This window comes from Aythya ferina (assembly GCF_964211825.1).
Source record: "Aythya ferina genome assembly, chromosome: W".
Classification (NCBI taxonomy): domain Eukaryota; kingdom Metazoa; phylum Chordata; class Aves; order Anseriformes; family Anatidae; genus Aythya; species Aythya ferina.
The window spans coordinates 9,386,209-9,402,749 of record NC_140313.1 but is presented as its reverse complement, the minus strand read 5'-3'; the positions used below and the strand labels follow the sequence as shown (position 1 = coordinate 9,402,749).

General features: G+C 42.6%; 1 protein-coding gene across 6 annotated transcripts in view; it reads right to left on the bottom strand.

Moving 5' to 3' along the window:
- The window catches only part of LOC311426264 (ras GTPase-activating protein 1), a 138,075-nt gene extending 122,143 nt beyond the window's left edge, over nucleotides 1–15,932 (bottom strand). For 5 of the 6 annotated variants that reach the window (XR_014686646.1, XM_084502501.1, XM_084502502.1 and 2 more), the window contains exons 1-3: nucleotides 15,476–15,932; nucleotides 10,408–10,557; nucleotides 7,417–7,552 (exon numbers count right to left, since the gene is read on the bottom strand). Coding sequence is in view for 5 of the 6 variants with exons in the window: in XM_084502501.1 (XP_084358627.1) it covers nucleotides 7,417–7,552; nucleotides 10,408–10,557; nucleotides 15,476–15,930 (741 nt within the window). In the remaining variant the exon portion in view is untranslated. Of the gene's footprint in view, nucleotides 1–7,416; nucleotides 7,553–10,407; nucleotides 10,558–15,119; nucleotides 15,345–15,475 lie in introns of those variants that run through there. The other variant, XM_084502505.1, reaches the window with a different exon arrangement.
- Nucleotides 15,933–16,541: the final 609 nt, after the last annotated feature.

Sequence of the window (16,541 nt, the reverse complement as noted above, 5' to 3'; positions counted from 1 at the left end):
ACATTTCTTTTTGGTGCCCAATGTGGGGCACAAAAGGTTGAGATAACAGTAGATTTGATTAAAACACAAATAACACACTTACTTGTTAGTCACCAAGTTTAGGTTGCTATTAATATTTTTCTGTGTGATACTGCCTTATGCAATCCGTGCCATAATCTCTTCTCCATATGCGATTGGAGAACGTGCTGAAATCTGTTTGCTTTTTTCACTTTGCTGTGATGTGAAGCACTGCCCTTCAGTTTAATCTGGTATTCAGGCCCTGCGTTATCATTTTTGTCTCTGGCCTGCACCTATCAAAAGGTAACTTGCTACCCAGGACCCTCAAGGGGAGGAGGAGGTCTCTGAAACTAATGACCAGATAACACACAGTCTTATCACACTCTCTCCATCATATTTGAAAAGTCCTGGCAGTCAGGCAAAGTCCCTGGTGACTGAAAAAAGGGAAACATCACTCCCATTTTGAAAAAGGGTAGAAAAGAGGACCCAGGGAAATACAGACCGGTAGAGTCTCACCTCCTTGCCTCAAAAGATTATGGAAAAGATCCTCCTGGAAGCAACGTCAAGGCACGTGCAAGACCAAGAGGTGATCTGGTTCTATATCCATGTGGAGGTTGGTGACGAATGGTGTACCTCAGGGGTCTGTCCTGGAACCAGTGCTGTTTAATGTCTTCATCAACAACACAGATAGTAGGATCGAGTGCACCCTCAGGAAATTTGCAGATGACACCAAGCTGAGTGGTATGGTTGATACAACAGAAGGAAGGGATGCCATCCAAAGTGACCTGGATGAGCTTGAAAAGTGGGCCCACATGAACGTAGTGAGGTTCAACAAGTCTAAATGAAAGGTGCTGCACCTGGGCCAGGGCAATCCTGGACATGAGCACAGACTAGGATAAGAACTCATTGAGAGCAGCCCTGCAGAGAAAGACTTGGAGGTTCTGGTGGATGAAAAGCTCGACGTGAAGTGGCAGTGCACGCTTGCAGCCCAGAAGACCGACTACATCCTGGGCTGCATTAGAAGAGGAGTGGTCAGCAGGTTGAGGGAGGTGATTATCCCCCTTTACTCAGCCCTTGTGAGGCTCCACTTGGAGTACTGCATCCAGGTCTGAAGCCCTCAGCACAAGAAGAATGTGGAGCTCTTAGAGGGGGTCCAGAGGAAGACCACAATGATGATCAGAGGGCTGGAGCACCTCTCTTACAAAGACAGGCTGAGAGAGCTGGGGCTGTTCAGCCTACAGAAAAGAAGGCTCTGGGATACCTCAAGGCAACCTTGTGGCAAGATATTGCTGCCAGGGTAGAAAACCTGGATGTAAAGGTACATCATGTAGATGCCCACGAGTCATGCCATCGAAGAACATCTGAATAACAAAGAAGCAGACCGAGCTTTGAAAACTGAAGTGGCTCAGGTGGACCTAGACCGGAAACGTAAGGGTGAGCTGTTTGTAGCTCAATAGGCCCGTGAAACATCAGGACATCTGGGGAGGGATGCCACTTACAGATGGGCTCGTGATCGAGGGGTGGACCTGACCATTGAGGCCATCACACAGGTCACTCATGAGTGTGAGACCTGTGCTGCAATGAAGCTAGCCACGAGGGTAAAATCCCCCTGGAATAGGGGGAGGTGGCTAAGATGTTTATATGGTGAGGCCTTGCAAGCTGACTGTATCGGACCACTTTCCCAGGCAAAGGGTACATACTCACCATGGTAGAAACAACTACTGAGTGGCTGGAAACATACCCCATAAATGACCCAAAACACTACCTTGGACCCAGAAGAGCAAGTGTTGTATCACCATAGTACATCAGAGAAAATTGTTTTGGAAATGACTCCCATTGTCAGACCAATCTTGTCACCTTCTGGGCCAAGAGACATGGCATTGAGTGGGTGTATCACATCCCCTATCACCCACAAGCCTCTGGAAAGGTTGAGAGGTACAATGGACTATTAAAGACTATGTTACGAGCATTAGGTGCTGGGACGTGGAAACAATGGGACGTGAATTTACCCTTAAGCTACTTGACTAATTAACACCTGATGGTCTGACAACCATCCTGGTCCTGCTGAAACAAAACCCTTACACACGGTGGGAAGAGCTAAAGTCCCTGTAGTGCATGTAGGGAAGTAGATGGGGAAGACTGTGTGGATTGCCCCTGCCTCAGGAAAAGGCAAACCCACTCGTGGGATTGTGTTTGCCCAAGGACCAGGGTACACCTGATGGGTTATGCAAAAGGATGGGGAGATCAGGTGCATGCCTCAAGGAGATTTAACATTGGGACAAAAGTAATCTGTAATCTAAGCTATGTATTATAGGAGGACACTGCATGACAAATTACAGGTCAGCTTCGCAAGGAACCGGGCAAGGGCAGCAACAGCTCGAGCTAAGCTGGTGCTGGCATCCAGAAATCCTACTCAGCCTGTCCTGAGTGACCACTTGACTTCCGACACTTGGAAATCTATTCCTGTGCTCTTAAGAGGTGGTATTTAAAAAGCAACTAGCACTGATTGACCCCAATACCTTCAAAAGCCATTTTCCAGAGGACCTCACCAACTAGTTCCCTAAGCAGCCTGAAGTCTGCTCTCCCCATATCCATGGTTCAAATTTTGCTGGCAGCTTTACCTCCTATCACCAAAGATTTCATTTTTGACTACTTCATGGTCATGATGGCCAAGAGGGCTGCCCATTGCCACTTCACCCACAAGACCCTCTCTGTTTACAAACCCATCTATGAGGGCATCTTTCTTAACTGGCTCCCTTAATACCTGTACCAAGAACTTATCACTATGTTTTATGAATTTCCTGGAATTTTCCAGCTTTCTGGTATTACCAGTTAATGTCTGGGAAGTTGAAGTCACCCATAAGGACAAGGACAGCTGATCTAGAGATATCTCTTAGTTCCTTAAAGAATAATCCTTCGTTGTTGTCATCCTGGCTGAGTGGCCTGTAGTGGACTCCCACAACATCTGCTTTATTTGCTTCTCCCTTAATCCTTACCCAGAGATAATGCTGGCTGATCCCAGAAAGCCTCTTGGATTGAGTCCAAGATTTTTCTTCTGCAAACATATCATAAAGAAATTAAAAAAAAAAAAGGAAAACAAAACCCACAAAACTTGAGGTCTTTATTCCCAGGAGCTAGTATTTAGAAGTATTCCATGAACAGACAAGAGCCTAAAAAAATATTTTAACGCTGATTAAGCACTTCAACCTTAAAGCTAGTAACCCATGCCTACTCCTAAAGCCACAAAGTCCCCATCATTTTAGCAGCCCTCTTCAATACTTGCTTGAGGTTTAGCAAAGCTGTCTTTGTTATTGAGGACCATGAACAGAATTCCAGAAGAGCTCATATTTGGACCTTTAACTAATAGCTTGTCCTTTGTATGGCTTCATTACTTTGACTTCTTCATCATCTACAGTCAGCCTTATGGATTCCTTCCATCATTTCCCATTTGATCTCTCCACAACACTTATGTTCTTTGTATTGTTATTAACTATTGACTTGAGCTATAAAACGGTACATCCCCCCTCAAATTGTTAGAACTAGATTAGAGCCGACTGTACGCTCGTACACAGTTATACCCTAAAATACCTCTTAGTTCCTTAAAGAATAATTCATTGGTGTCACCATTGTTGGCTGGATGATCTACACTGGACTCCCACAACAAAATCCACTTTATTTGCTTGTCCCTTAATCCTTACCCAGAGGCTTTCAACTGCATTGTCACCAACTGCAAGCTCCATACAGTTCAGCCTACCCCATTACATAAAGCACCACCACCCCACCTCACCTGCCCTACCTATCTACAACATTTTACCATAACACACCAATCACAGGACTCTTCCCACCAAGTCTCACTTATGCCAATGATGCCATAGCTCTGGGACTGACTCAAGGCTTCTAGCCCCTCTTGCTTGTTCCTCATGCATTGGCATAGAAACATTTCCAATGTGCTTCACTGTACCCGCCACCTCATGGAGAAGACTGAAGGACCTCGCTAGCACACAGTCCCTTAAACACTCGCAAGCCCGATTTTATCCCTTTCCCCCTTTAAATCTAGTTTAAAGCTCTAGCAATCAGCTCTGCTAACTCTTGACCAAAAACCCTGTTCCCCCCTTGAGAGAGGTGTGTCCCATCAGGCACCAGCAGGCCTCGTATTGTGTAGACCATCCCATGATCAAGAAACACAAAATTCTACTGGTAACACCAGCCTTGGAGCTGCATATTAATTAGCTGGGTCTGCCTATTCCTTTCAATATCATTGAAATGGGGTCAGGCCATAACACTTCGTCACTGCCACTTCTTCAGTCACTCTCTTCCCCTGCTCCAGTGTGGGGTCCTTCTCATGGGATACAGTCCTTCCCAAACTGATCCTGCATGGGTTTCCCACAGGCAGCAGCTCTTCAAGAACTGCTCCAAATACAGGTTCGTACCACAGGGTCCATCCATCAGGAGCACACTGCTCCAACACTGGTCCCCCACAAGCGGCAGCTTCAGCCAGGTCACCTGCTCCTGAGTAGTCTCTCCACGGCCTACAGGTCTGACCTGGAATCCGTTCCAGCAGGGGTTGTCTACAGGCCGCAGCCTCCTTCATGGCAGGTCCACCTGCTCCACCGTGGGTTCCTCCATGGACTACAGTGTGGAAATCTCCTCCACTGTGATACACCATGGGCAGCAGGGGGACAACCTGCTTCACCATGGTCCTCTCCACAGGCCGCAGGGGAACTTCTGCTCTGGCACCTGGAGCACCTCTTCCCCCCCTCCTTCTTCACTGACCTTCTTGTCTGCAAGGCTGGTTCTCACTCCTCACTTAACCAGCTGCTGTTGCCCAGCAGTTTTTTCCCCTTTCTTAAATATGCTCTCAGAGGCACAAACAACCTTGCTTATTAGCTCAGCTCTGGCCAGTGACAGGTCCCTTGTAGAGCTGGCTGAAACTGGTCCTTATCTAACATGGGGCAGCTTCTGGACTCTTATTACAGAGACCACCCTGGCAGCCCCCCCCCGCTACCAAAACCTTGCCATGTAAACCCAATACAGATAATAATCAAAGGGCTATACCAGACTAGTGAGTTTTCTAGTAACATCTTTTACCCAGGTCCTTGGGAGGCAGCAGACTTCCCAGCAGGTTGGGTCTGATCAGCATATCAGGCCCTCTGTTCTCCTCAGAATGGAGTCATCAACGACAATTGCCTTTCTTTTTTTCCCCTTGACAGAGGTGGTCTTGACCCATGGGGTAGGCTGACTTGCCCTAGGTGACCCCTCTAACCTAGATGGACCTTTGGTCACATCATCATTTGCATGTCCATCAAGTTCCAGAGCCTCATACCTGTTGTACAAGGGTACCTGGTAAGGTGAGGTAGGCAGGGAGGGGATTCACCTGCTGTGAAGCAGAAGCCTCCTTCCATTCACCCATCTCTTAATTGCCCTCCTTCTGCCTGGTGGGAGAGGGTAGGGGATACTTCATTTCTTATGTTGTGGCTGGCTGAAGCATCTGTTCCAGGGATGATAGAATATGATTGTACTGGGTCTGGCTGGGATGTTAACTTTCCCTGCAGCAGCCCATACAGTGCTGTGCTCTGTACTTGTAGCTGGAACAGCATTGGTATTACACCAGTGTTGTGTTTATTGCTGAACAATACTGGCACAGGATCAAGACTCCCTCCAAGCTCCCCCAAGAGCCAGTATGCTGGGGGTGGGCAAAAGGTGACATCAGTATAAAAAAAAAAAAAAAAAAAAAAAAAAAAAAGGGGACATCACCAGGGCAGCTGACCTAAACCAAAGAGATGCTCCATACCATATCATGTCACACTCAGCAATAAAAGGTGGTAAAAGGAAATGAGAAGGGGGGGTCCTCTTGTTATGAAGACATCTGTCCTCCCAAAAAACCACTACGCATACTGAGACCCTGTTTCCCCAGATGTGGCTGAACATCACTTTTTGATGGGAAGTAAAGAATATTTCCCCCCCTTGCTTCCATGCAGCCGTTGCTTTTTTTTTTTTTTTACCCCCTCCCCTCTTTCTTTTCCCTTGAATTAAATTATCCTTATCTCAACCTGTGAGCCTTTTTCTTTCCATAGTACTTTCTTCCCCCCCTTCTTTTGAGGAAGGGGAGTGAGAGAGTGATTGTGGTAGAGTTCAGCTGCCTAGCAAGGTAAAACCACCACAATGATTCCATCAATCTCCTTCTCAGACTCGCTAACACTCCTCAGCCTGCCCACCTCTTCCTGAAGCTCTGTCACCAGACTGAGCAGTTCTTCTACCTGGGTGCACCTCCTACAGGAGGTGCACCCAGGTAGAAGCTCACTGCTGCCATTGAATGACAGCTCACTGCTGCCATTAGATGCTAACAGAAAATTTGGGCACACCCTTCAGCCTGAGATCTAGATAGCTGCATGTTCCCTTGGGAGCTCTGTCTGGGTAGCTGTGTCAGTTGTTCCTGTGGCTGGAGAGGCCACAGGGAACACAAAGAACATGGCTTTCCGCTAGGTGGATACCATGACTGGATCTCCTTGTGAGCTGGTTAGAACTGCTGTTTGAACTGGTAGTGACTGTACCCTCCCTGCACACACTCCTGTGCCCTGCCTTGAGTGCTACACTCTGACCTGGTCACTAGTGCTCCCTAGGGCTGCCTTTTATGTGAGTAGCATTTGGCTGCCTTTGCTCTTGGCCTCACCCAAGCCTCATCAGCCACTCTAACAAGAGCTGCTGGTTCCTGGCAGGTTTCTACACTCAGCTGGGATTTCCTGAAGTCCCCCCCCATCCCCTGCTCTACTGCAGATCTTGCTGGCACTGGAGCCATTCACCCCAGCAAATGACTGCTAGTTACAGTTACACCACATTTAAATCTCTCACCATTGCTCCTAGCCCTGCCCATGCCTCATCAGCCAATCTCACAAGAGTTTCTGTCACTCCCCTGGGATTTCTGGAACACACACACACACACACACACCCTGTACACCATGATCCCCCTGCTCCACACTGAGGATTGTGCTGGCATCAGAGCTGGTTGCCTCATCAAGAATATCACAAAATGGAAATTATTTTGAAATACTCTATTAAGTTGGTGTAAAACCCAGCATAGAGGTTAACTACATTACAACAGTGCTCTTTACTAGCCAAAAATTGCACATTTTCTTGTTTATCTGAGTTTACACACAACGCTATAATTACATTTGGAGATAACTAAAGTACCAGATCTAGCTTTGTCATTAGACTTTCATTATAAAGCAATTTTTTCATAATTATTTTGTATCAGTAAGAATGCATTTATATATTTGTTATACTTCACCATACACTGAGACAACTCTAGAACTTGGACAAGCTTTCTACAATGCTTTTTTCCCCCGCATAAAATTATGAATATCAAATGCAAGATAAATGATACTAACATTCAAGTAAACACTTAAAATTTTTACTACTTGCCTCTGGAGGTGCTACTGGAAAGAACAGTTTTTCCCCCTTCAGCAAACAAGACACATGACTGTAATAACCAATTAGGTCCGAGAGTGAAGCAAAGCGACGTCCACCAATGTAATAGTCTCCACACATGGCAATAATTCTGTTAATATGGAAAAAGGAAACTTGACAGAAGAAAATCTTTTGCTACAAATTGTTGGGCGTTTTTTGTTTTTTTTTTTTGTGTGTGGATTTTTAAAAAAGGAAATTAGGATAATGGTGAGTTTTTAAAGCAGTCTACATTCAATAAAATGCAATATCATACACACCCTTTAAATAAACATTAGATAATCAGAAATTGCTGATAAACATCACATGATAGAAGTCTTCAAAGACTATAAAGGAGGCATAGATTCACAAAAAAACAAGCAAATTTGCCAGAACTAAGTTAAATTAAACAAAGAAGCAATTACCAGCATCCTGAATAAATGACATACATTAGTAGAGGCAACAGCGTTAATACTTCTGCCACGCACAATATACAGCTTATATGACAGGCCTGTATACATTTGGCCAAAGTATCAATATAGTAAAAAATAACTGCATATAGTATATCTAACTGTGTAACAACAAATAACTGCATTTAATTATACTGAAATACCTCGAAGAATTAGTCACTTTTCTACAGTTAGTCTAGTAGACATACTAAAAATAACAACTTGATCATAATTACTGAGTTTAAAAGCTCATTAATAGGAAAAAAGCCTACAAAACATTGTTTAACACTAAATTCTTACAGAACTGCTCACCTCACTACTTTTTGCTTTTAAGTATACAGATTCATGAATGCACTTGTACCAAAAATGCAAATTATGTCTGTTCATATTGCTATGCAATAAAAGTTCTAAAAACAGTCAGAAATAATTGATTTAGGTAAAAATGATTTTTAAAAACATTCACATGACACAATAATCATTTATACAAGGGGGAGGAGTACTTAAGTTGAAACAGATAGTATTTTTGACCAAACAATCCAAAGAAACAACCAGTTATGTAAACTGATAGCATCAACAGGATGCGAACTTTTCCAGCCATTCAGAATCTGGAAAACAATACTCAGTTCCAGCACTTCTTTAAGAATATTAAGAGCTATCTGGAAAAGTAACTTAGAGCATGGATAGAACACTTGGCATATTTTCTGCCAGATTCCTTATAAAAGACAAGGTAAATTATTCAGAGATTAGGCTTCTAAATGAAATTTAGTATTTCAGATTTTATCATTAAACAAGCTTAATTTAAGCTTTTCTTCAGAACGTATGGGACTAGTAAACATGATTTCTGTAAACACAGAAAATTCTGAAGGACAAGATGAAAAGTTTTCCTTTCTAATATTTTATATTACTCTGCAACTCACTAAAAGCATACTACTACATCCACAGAGAATTTTAGTTTTCATGGACTCATACACTATCTATCAGTCATATGCTGCACTAAGTACACATTTGTATCCAACTGGGGGGCAATTTAGTGAGCTTTCACTTAAAAAGTTAGCATTTTAGTCACACAAATACATAAGAGAAGTTTATTCTGAAAAATATCACTTTTTGGAAACGAACTATCAGCAATATTATTGAGCAATGGAAATCTCACCCATTTTTGGAAGGCAATTGTCAAAGAACCAGCTTTGGGGAAAATGACATTTCTAGTCTGAGACCCAGTGGATGCATCCCTACATTTACTTGAAACAATTTCAAGACTGCCATTCTTGAAGCTGACAACATTTGAGCGTAGCACCTGCCTTCTAATAACAAAAATATACACTCTGCAGTCAACAAATGAAACCAAAGAGCATGTCTATTCTGTAAAGAACAGTATCAAAGAAATTAATTTCATTTGAATAGCTACCTCTTCACATATGTAATGGATCCAAGAAGGAAATTTTCTGTAATATTTGAAAATATTAGAATCATTTTCCTAGAGAGTGGGAAGCCATTAAAGAGTATGTTCTATCTGAGATGTCAGAAACAACTGCATAGTGGACATGAACCAATATTCAATGCCTGGTTTTAGCCACAATGAGCAGAAGTTATTATTTTTTTCAGTATCTGATTATTTTAAAACTGTGTTAATTCTTGCTTTTTATTTTCTACTACTGCTACATAATAACCGATTCCCAAATAAGAATCAGTAAATCAGTATAGCTGAAAAGTATACTTCTTAGCTCAGATAGTATGAAGCAAACGTGAGTATGCTATTTCTATTTGGTCTACAAGTAAATTTGCTTTCCTTTTATTTCCTGTTATCTAAATAGCTGACAGCTATCGGTTTTGTTTGTTTCCTTGTTTGTTTTTTGTGCCTTTTTTCTTTTAAACTACTAAAAATGAATCTGATTTCCTATTTTGTGAAGATAAAAGATAAACATTACACTGCCGCACACTACACGCTGGCTAACATTCAAGAGCTTCCCAGAACACATCTTATTGATGATAAATGAGAATAAATTAAAGCATACAACTTAACAATGGAAAAATAATCCTAGTTACAATTTTGTATAAAGGACTACTTATATTTAGAACAACTCAATTAACACATACTGGAAAGCTGATTCCACCAAAACCTCAGATTGTTAAATACATAACCTCTTTGTTTCTCCTTGTTATTTTTCTTAAAAAGGAAGCACACAGATTTACTACAACTTCAACATTCAAGTATTCCCTGTAAACTGCAGTGACTGAGGAATAGACTCAAAACCATCTCCACGAATGACTCCATATTACTGTAAGTTTAGCCATAACAGTTTGAGACAAGCTTCTCTATTTCAATGACATTTTCATTCTTTAGCCTATGAAGTAGATTTTAAGCATCACAATTTAAAAACAAACCCAAGTGAAGATCTATATGGTACATGAATAAAAAGTCAAAATATTTAATTTATAATACAACTATTTTCTGTATTCAGTTCTAAAATCACTAACAAGTTACAGTGTTTTAAAATAAAAAAAAAATAATAGTTCTCACCTGAAATGATTTACATTTGTTTTACTAAGGAATGAAAGCACAAATGAACCCGGTCTCCGATCACTCTCTCGAATAAGGTAAGTTCCAGGTTTTCCTGCTTGCCAAAGACGTTCTTCAGCAATTGCTCTGTCAAGTTTTCCATGATACCACCTAAAAACCAAATGTAACAATGGGTGTCCTTAAAACTTAAAGCTTCTGTTCATTCTCACAAAACAGACCTCTGAAAATAATTGAAGTTATCATTTGAAATTGATGCAATTCCAAGACTGTTTCAAATAAAGTTATCAGGTGTAATCTCTCTGGAATTAATCATTTCCAATATACAGAATCTTAATTATTTTAAACAGTCCACAGGTTTTCAGATAACCTACTTTCCCAAATAACTCACACTTGGCAAAAGCACTCTGGACCATCCAAAGGTTCTATATGACCAGCTTTTTCTTTCCTCCTCAATTTGTGCATTTTCAGTAAGTGAACAGAAACAGAAGTAACTGATCTGACTCAACTGTTGTATTTTAAGCCTATTCAAGCTTCAATTCAGGCTGGATAAACATGAATTGTGAAGCGAGTTGTAATAACCTGTTTCTCAAACAACAATCACAGATCTCAGCAGCAAGGCCTGCACCTAAACTAAATAAAATCAGTTACTACTACTACACCATAGTCAAAAGAGTCTTACCCAAACCCAACATAGCCTATTAGAAGGACCTAAAATCCTATTTAGGACCCAAGAGAACGGCTTGAAGCTGCAACAGGGGAGGTCCAGGAGCTTAGGGATATGGTTTAGTGGAGGGCTGTTAGCGTTAGGTTGGAGGTTGGACTCGATGACCTTGAGGTCTCTTCCAACCTAGAAAATTCTGTGATTCTGTGATTCTGTGAAAAGGTTTTTCACTCCTGGCAGAGTTCAAGAAGCACTTGGACAACGCTCTCAGACATACGATCTGATATTTGTTTTTGGGTGGTCCTTTGGGGACCCAGGAGTTGGACTCAATGATCTTTGTGGGTCCCTTCCAACTCAGATATTCTATGATGAAAAGCAAACACAAACAGAAGTCTGCACTGTGCCTATGTGGCAGCTGGGACAGAGGAGTGAGAAAACATAGACAAATGTAGAAACAACCCTGCAGACACCAAGGTCAGTGAAGGAGGGGGAGGAGGTGCTCCAGGCACCCTGCAGCCCATGGAGAGGAGCATGGTGGAACAGGCCATCTCCTCTGCAGCCCAATGGGTACCACAGAGGAGCAGATATCCATGCTGCAGCCTGTGGAGAGCCCATGCAAAAACAGACTATGGGCCAGAACTGCAACCTGTGGAGAAGAGCCCACACACACGCAGGTGATCTGTCAGGAGATACCACCCATAGGGGACCCACATTGGAGCAGTTCTTGAAGAACTGCAGCCTGCGGGAAGCCCACGTAGGATCATTCCGGTAAGGACTGCATCCCGTGGGAGGGATCCCATGCTGGAGCAGGGGAAGAAAACAAAGACAGAACAGCAGATGACAGAGCATTATGGACTGACCACAACCCCATTCCCTGTTTAGTTAGCCATCACTGTGAAACCACCAAAATTTGTAAAAGAGAAGAGGAAATTAGGTGCTTGCTTATAATTTTAAGGTGACAGATGATTGTTTTGGTAATGAAGAGTTCAATTTAATAAAAGCAGATGGTATGACTACAAAGAAAGGACACTTACAAAAGAAAATGGCAGGATGGAAAGTATACAATTCGCTATCAATACATGGCCAATTTTTTTTTTTTAAAAAAAAAAAAGGTAAAAACTGACTGTATAAAATAAAAAGCTTTTTGATGTTTCATGCCTACATTTTTAATTACTCAATTTAACTTTAAGTAATAAAACAAGGATAAACAATGATGAAAAATAGGAAGATGGAAGTATAAGTTTCTTTTTTTTTTTTGTTTTTGTTTTTTTGTTTTTTGTTTTTTTTTTTTTTTTAATATATTTACTGTTCAGGTATTTTTAATGTTAAAGTATCCAGAAGAAAAAACACAATTATGCTGGTCCTGCAAAGACTTCAATACCCCTTTTAATCTTAATAAATATAATAGAGTAACTTGGGTTAGAAAGGACCTTAAAGATCATCTAGTTCCAATCCCCCTGCCATGGGCAAGGAAACCTCCCACTAGACCAGGTTGCTCAAAGCCCCATCCAACCTGGCCTTAAACACGTCCAGGGATGGGGCATCCACAGTTTCTCTGGGAAAAGTTGTTCCAGTGCCTCATCACCCACATAGTAAAGAACTTCTTCCTAACATCTAATTTAAACGTACCCTCTTTTAGTTTAAAGCCACTACTCCTTGTCCTATCACTATGCTCCCTGATAGAGTCCTTCCCCAGCTTTCCTGTAGACCCACTTTAGGTACTCGAAGGCTGCAATAAGGTCTCCCCAGAGCCTTCTCTTCTCCAGGCTGAATAACCCCAATTCCCTCAGCCTGTCTTCATAGGAGAGGTGCCCCAGCCCCCTGGTCATCTTTGTAGCCCTCCTCTGGACTCCTTCTAATACATCCATGTCCTTGTACTGGGAACCCCAGAGCTGAACACAACACTCCAGGTGGAGTCTCACAAGAACAGAGTAGATGGGCACAATCACCCTCCCTTGACCTGCTGGCCACACTTCTTTTGATGCAGCCCAGGATACAGTTGGCTTTCTAGCCTGCAAACACATCTTGCTGGCTCATGCTGAGCTTCTCATCAAACAACACCCTCAGGTTCTTCTCATCAGAGCTGCTTTCAATCCATTCTCTACCCAGTCTGTATTTGGGCTTGGGAGTGCCCCAGCCCAGATGCAGGACCTTGCACTTGTTGAACTCGAAGAACATCAGCCTACAGGAAGCCCACACAAGATAAGTAGCCTCATCGACTAATACAAGAAATCAGGGCCTTTGCAGTCTTCCCCCTAGAATGTACTTGCCAAAAATTCTGTATCCTTTCATAAACGTTAGCTTTCATGCTATCAGCTGAGTTAAGACAACATTCTGACAGCAAAGTCTACTCACATTTGTGAAAGTAGTACAATTATTGTATCAAAGAGGTGATCATAATTACCCCACTTTCTAAAAGTATTTCCAAAAAAAACCTACTTTGTCTGAGAAACATAACCACTTCTAATAGTAAAATGTCAGATTTTTTTCAGAATACCAGAATTCTGTTGTATATCAAGTCAGTGAGATACAAAGAAGTAACTTCACCTTTACGTGCTTCTATTACCCTCATCCTTTGTCTAAACTGCCTGATTATATTTCTAGCTCTTCATGGAAATGTACAAGTTAAAGACTATTCAAACGCTGTCTTCACAAAATGACGTCTTATTCTTCAGAAATGTCTAGCAAAAGTCAAGAAACAAAAAGAGGAAAGGTTTAGTAAGAAGTCTTTGAAGATTAGAGGGGGCATGTATGTTTAAAGCAATTATTTAATATTACAGTTTATGTCCTCCTTAAAATTACAATGGCTTCTGAAATCTTGGAAATACCTGAAATAATGCAAAAATTAAACTCAACATTGGAGTTACAAGAGAATGTGAAAATAAAACCTGAAATCTTGAAACCCTAAATTATCCACTATACTTACTAAAACTTCAGAAATAATATATTCATAGATACCAATGTTTTACTTTGGAGATGGTAAGGTAGTTGCTTGAGGGCTATTTTCTTGCTCTAATACAAGTCTTGCAACATTTTTATGTAAAACGTACAAGATTCCTAAATTTAATTTGTTGTTAAATCCAAAAATTATGTTTCAAGTACTCACTAGTTATATCAACTCCAAATAACAGTTTCTGATTTTTTATTTCACAAAATATAAACACAGAACTGCTCTGCCTCTAGTGCAAGGTTCTTTATAATACCAGCACTGTAGGAATGCCAATTAACGAAAAGATTTTTATTATACTTATCCTAATGAAAATTTAGTTTCCCCCCCCCAATTGCCTCTTCTGTCCAAATATAACTTAATTAAGAACAACTTTTAAGAAGCTGGCTGAGCAGCAAAGCAGCCTAAGTAAGGCATTATTTACAAAAATAACCTCTCTATTAATATTTTAAAATACAGAAATAGTTACATCCCTTTCAAATTTGTGTTTCAAGACTGCCTGAATATTTTTTTTTTAAAAAAAGTTACATTAATCATGTTTTTATCTGAAATGGGAAAGTTACACTTTTTTGGAGTTTAAACTTTTTTTAGTCAAAAAACTTGCAACATAAAATGATTACACAGTATAAGCAACCTTTTAAAACTAATTAAAATGTTATACACGGTTTCACTATTTAAATATAACATTTATTACTCTTCTGAGAAAGATTACTCTGCTTCTAGATATTGGACTCCCCAGTAGTTCAACAAATAATCGAATCATATCTGGAACAGCTCATTCCTTTTTGGCATTTTGTTTATTAATATTAAAAGCTGAAAAAGTTAACTCGTGCAGATCAATCTTCACAGGAGCTGACCCCAATTAGTTGTAGAGTACCATCTTTAAATCTCAGACATTTCATGTCACTAATGCTCTAGCTTACTGTAAAAATAAAAAAAAAAAATAATAATAATAAAAAAAAAAGGCAGGCAATAATTCCTAGAGATATACAGACACACGTATTACACTCGCTTTCACCCACTGCCAGTCATAAAACAGCACAACAGGACAAAAGATGGATGAGACACACTTCAAAGTGGCAAGTACGAGCAAGCAGGACTGACTTTCCGTGGAGTCTTCTGCATACGTGAGTCAAACTGAATTCTGAAATGAAGCCGGACCAAGCCACGGATTCACCCGAAACAAGGAAATAAGTCTTAAAGCCATCCCAAGGTTTAGCACTTCCTACGCACGTAACTTTCCCGTCTAAATTCCCACTTAAGCGGAATCAGAGCGGGGGGGGAAGGAAGGGGCAAAACTTTTGCGGGACTTGCACGGGAGTTTGACACGCACTTTCCAGCGGAAAAAAGATGGGGCCCGACGCCGAGCTTCCTGCTGCTTCCCCTCCCCCTCCGCCCCCCGGGGGGAAGAGCCCAGGCGTGGCAGGCGCCCGACGGGGCAACGGAACGTTACTACTCACTGGTTCGTGGGGGGAGCGTTGAGCGGGATGGCCACCTCCTCCTCTTCGTATTCCGGCCCATCCAGCGAGTCGCCTTCGTCCACAGTTCCCAACCCCCCCGCCAAGGAAGACGGCTGTAATGGCAGCAGAGAAAAGGCGACGGTGTCTGGAAGGGGCTCGGGCAGCGCCCCTCCGGACACCTCCGGTCCCTGGCCAGTCGGTGTCACGGAACCACCACCTACGGACGCCAGAGGGGCAGACCCTGAGCCCAGCGCCAAAAGCCCTAGCGCCGAGCACAAAGCCGGACCGCCGGCGCCCGAGCTGTCTTCACCAGAGCCCATCAGGAAGTGGCCCTGAGACCCCAGTTCCTTGCTCTTCCATAGGGCGGGGTAGTTCCCCAGCTCAGCTCTGCCAACGGTTCCTATCATCCTGACGGAGGTAACCGAGACGTCCTCCTCGCCCTCGGCCGCCATCATGTTGAGCCTCGCCCCCTCCTAACACACCCCCCACCCCACCCCCACCCGCCGCCGCCAACACTCGCTAGGGAGGTGGCGACAAAGGAGCTCAGACTCCCCCCACGTCTGCGGGGAGCAGAGCCGGGGACGAGGAGAACATTTCCCCGACAGAGACGGCCTCCAAACAATATCAGTCTGAGCGTTCAGGGCAGCTCCACGAGGCATCAGTCCTGCTGCCTCTTCCCCCTGTGGCCGCGAGGGGAACAGCTCCTGCAAGAGCGTAGCTTCATAATCACCCCACCCCCTTCGAGAACCAGCGAGCTCACGCATAGATGGGGAAAGGAAGAAAATAGAAAGGGAGCTAGCTAGCGACAAAAAAAGAGCAGATGGGCGGGCTGCACCTGCGTGTTCACTAAGGCGCACGGCGCATGCGGGCAGCTTGTGGGATGCGCCGTAAGAGGGGATTTCTGTTCTTCCCTGGAGGTTGTGAGGGATGCAGGGAAGAGAGAGAAGTATAAGGAATTTTCCTCACCACCATCAGGAGAAAAAATCAAACAAACAAAAAACATAATTCCACGACAAGCAAATAGAAAAAGGTGGATTTCTCTGGATCGTGCCAAATTTTTCTCTTC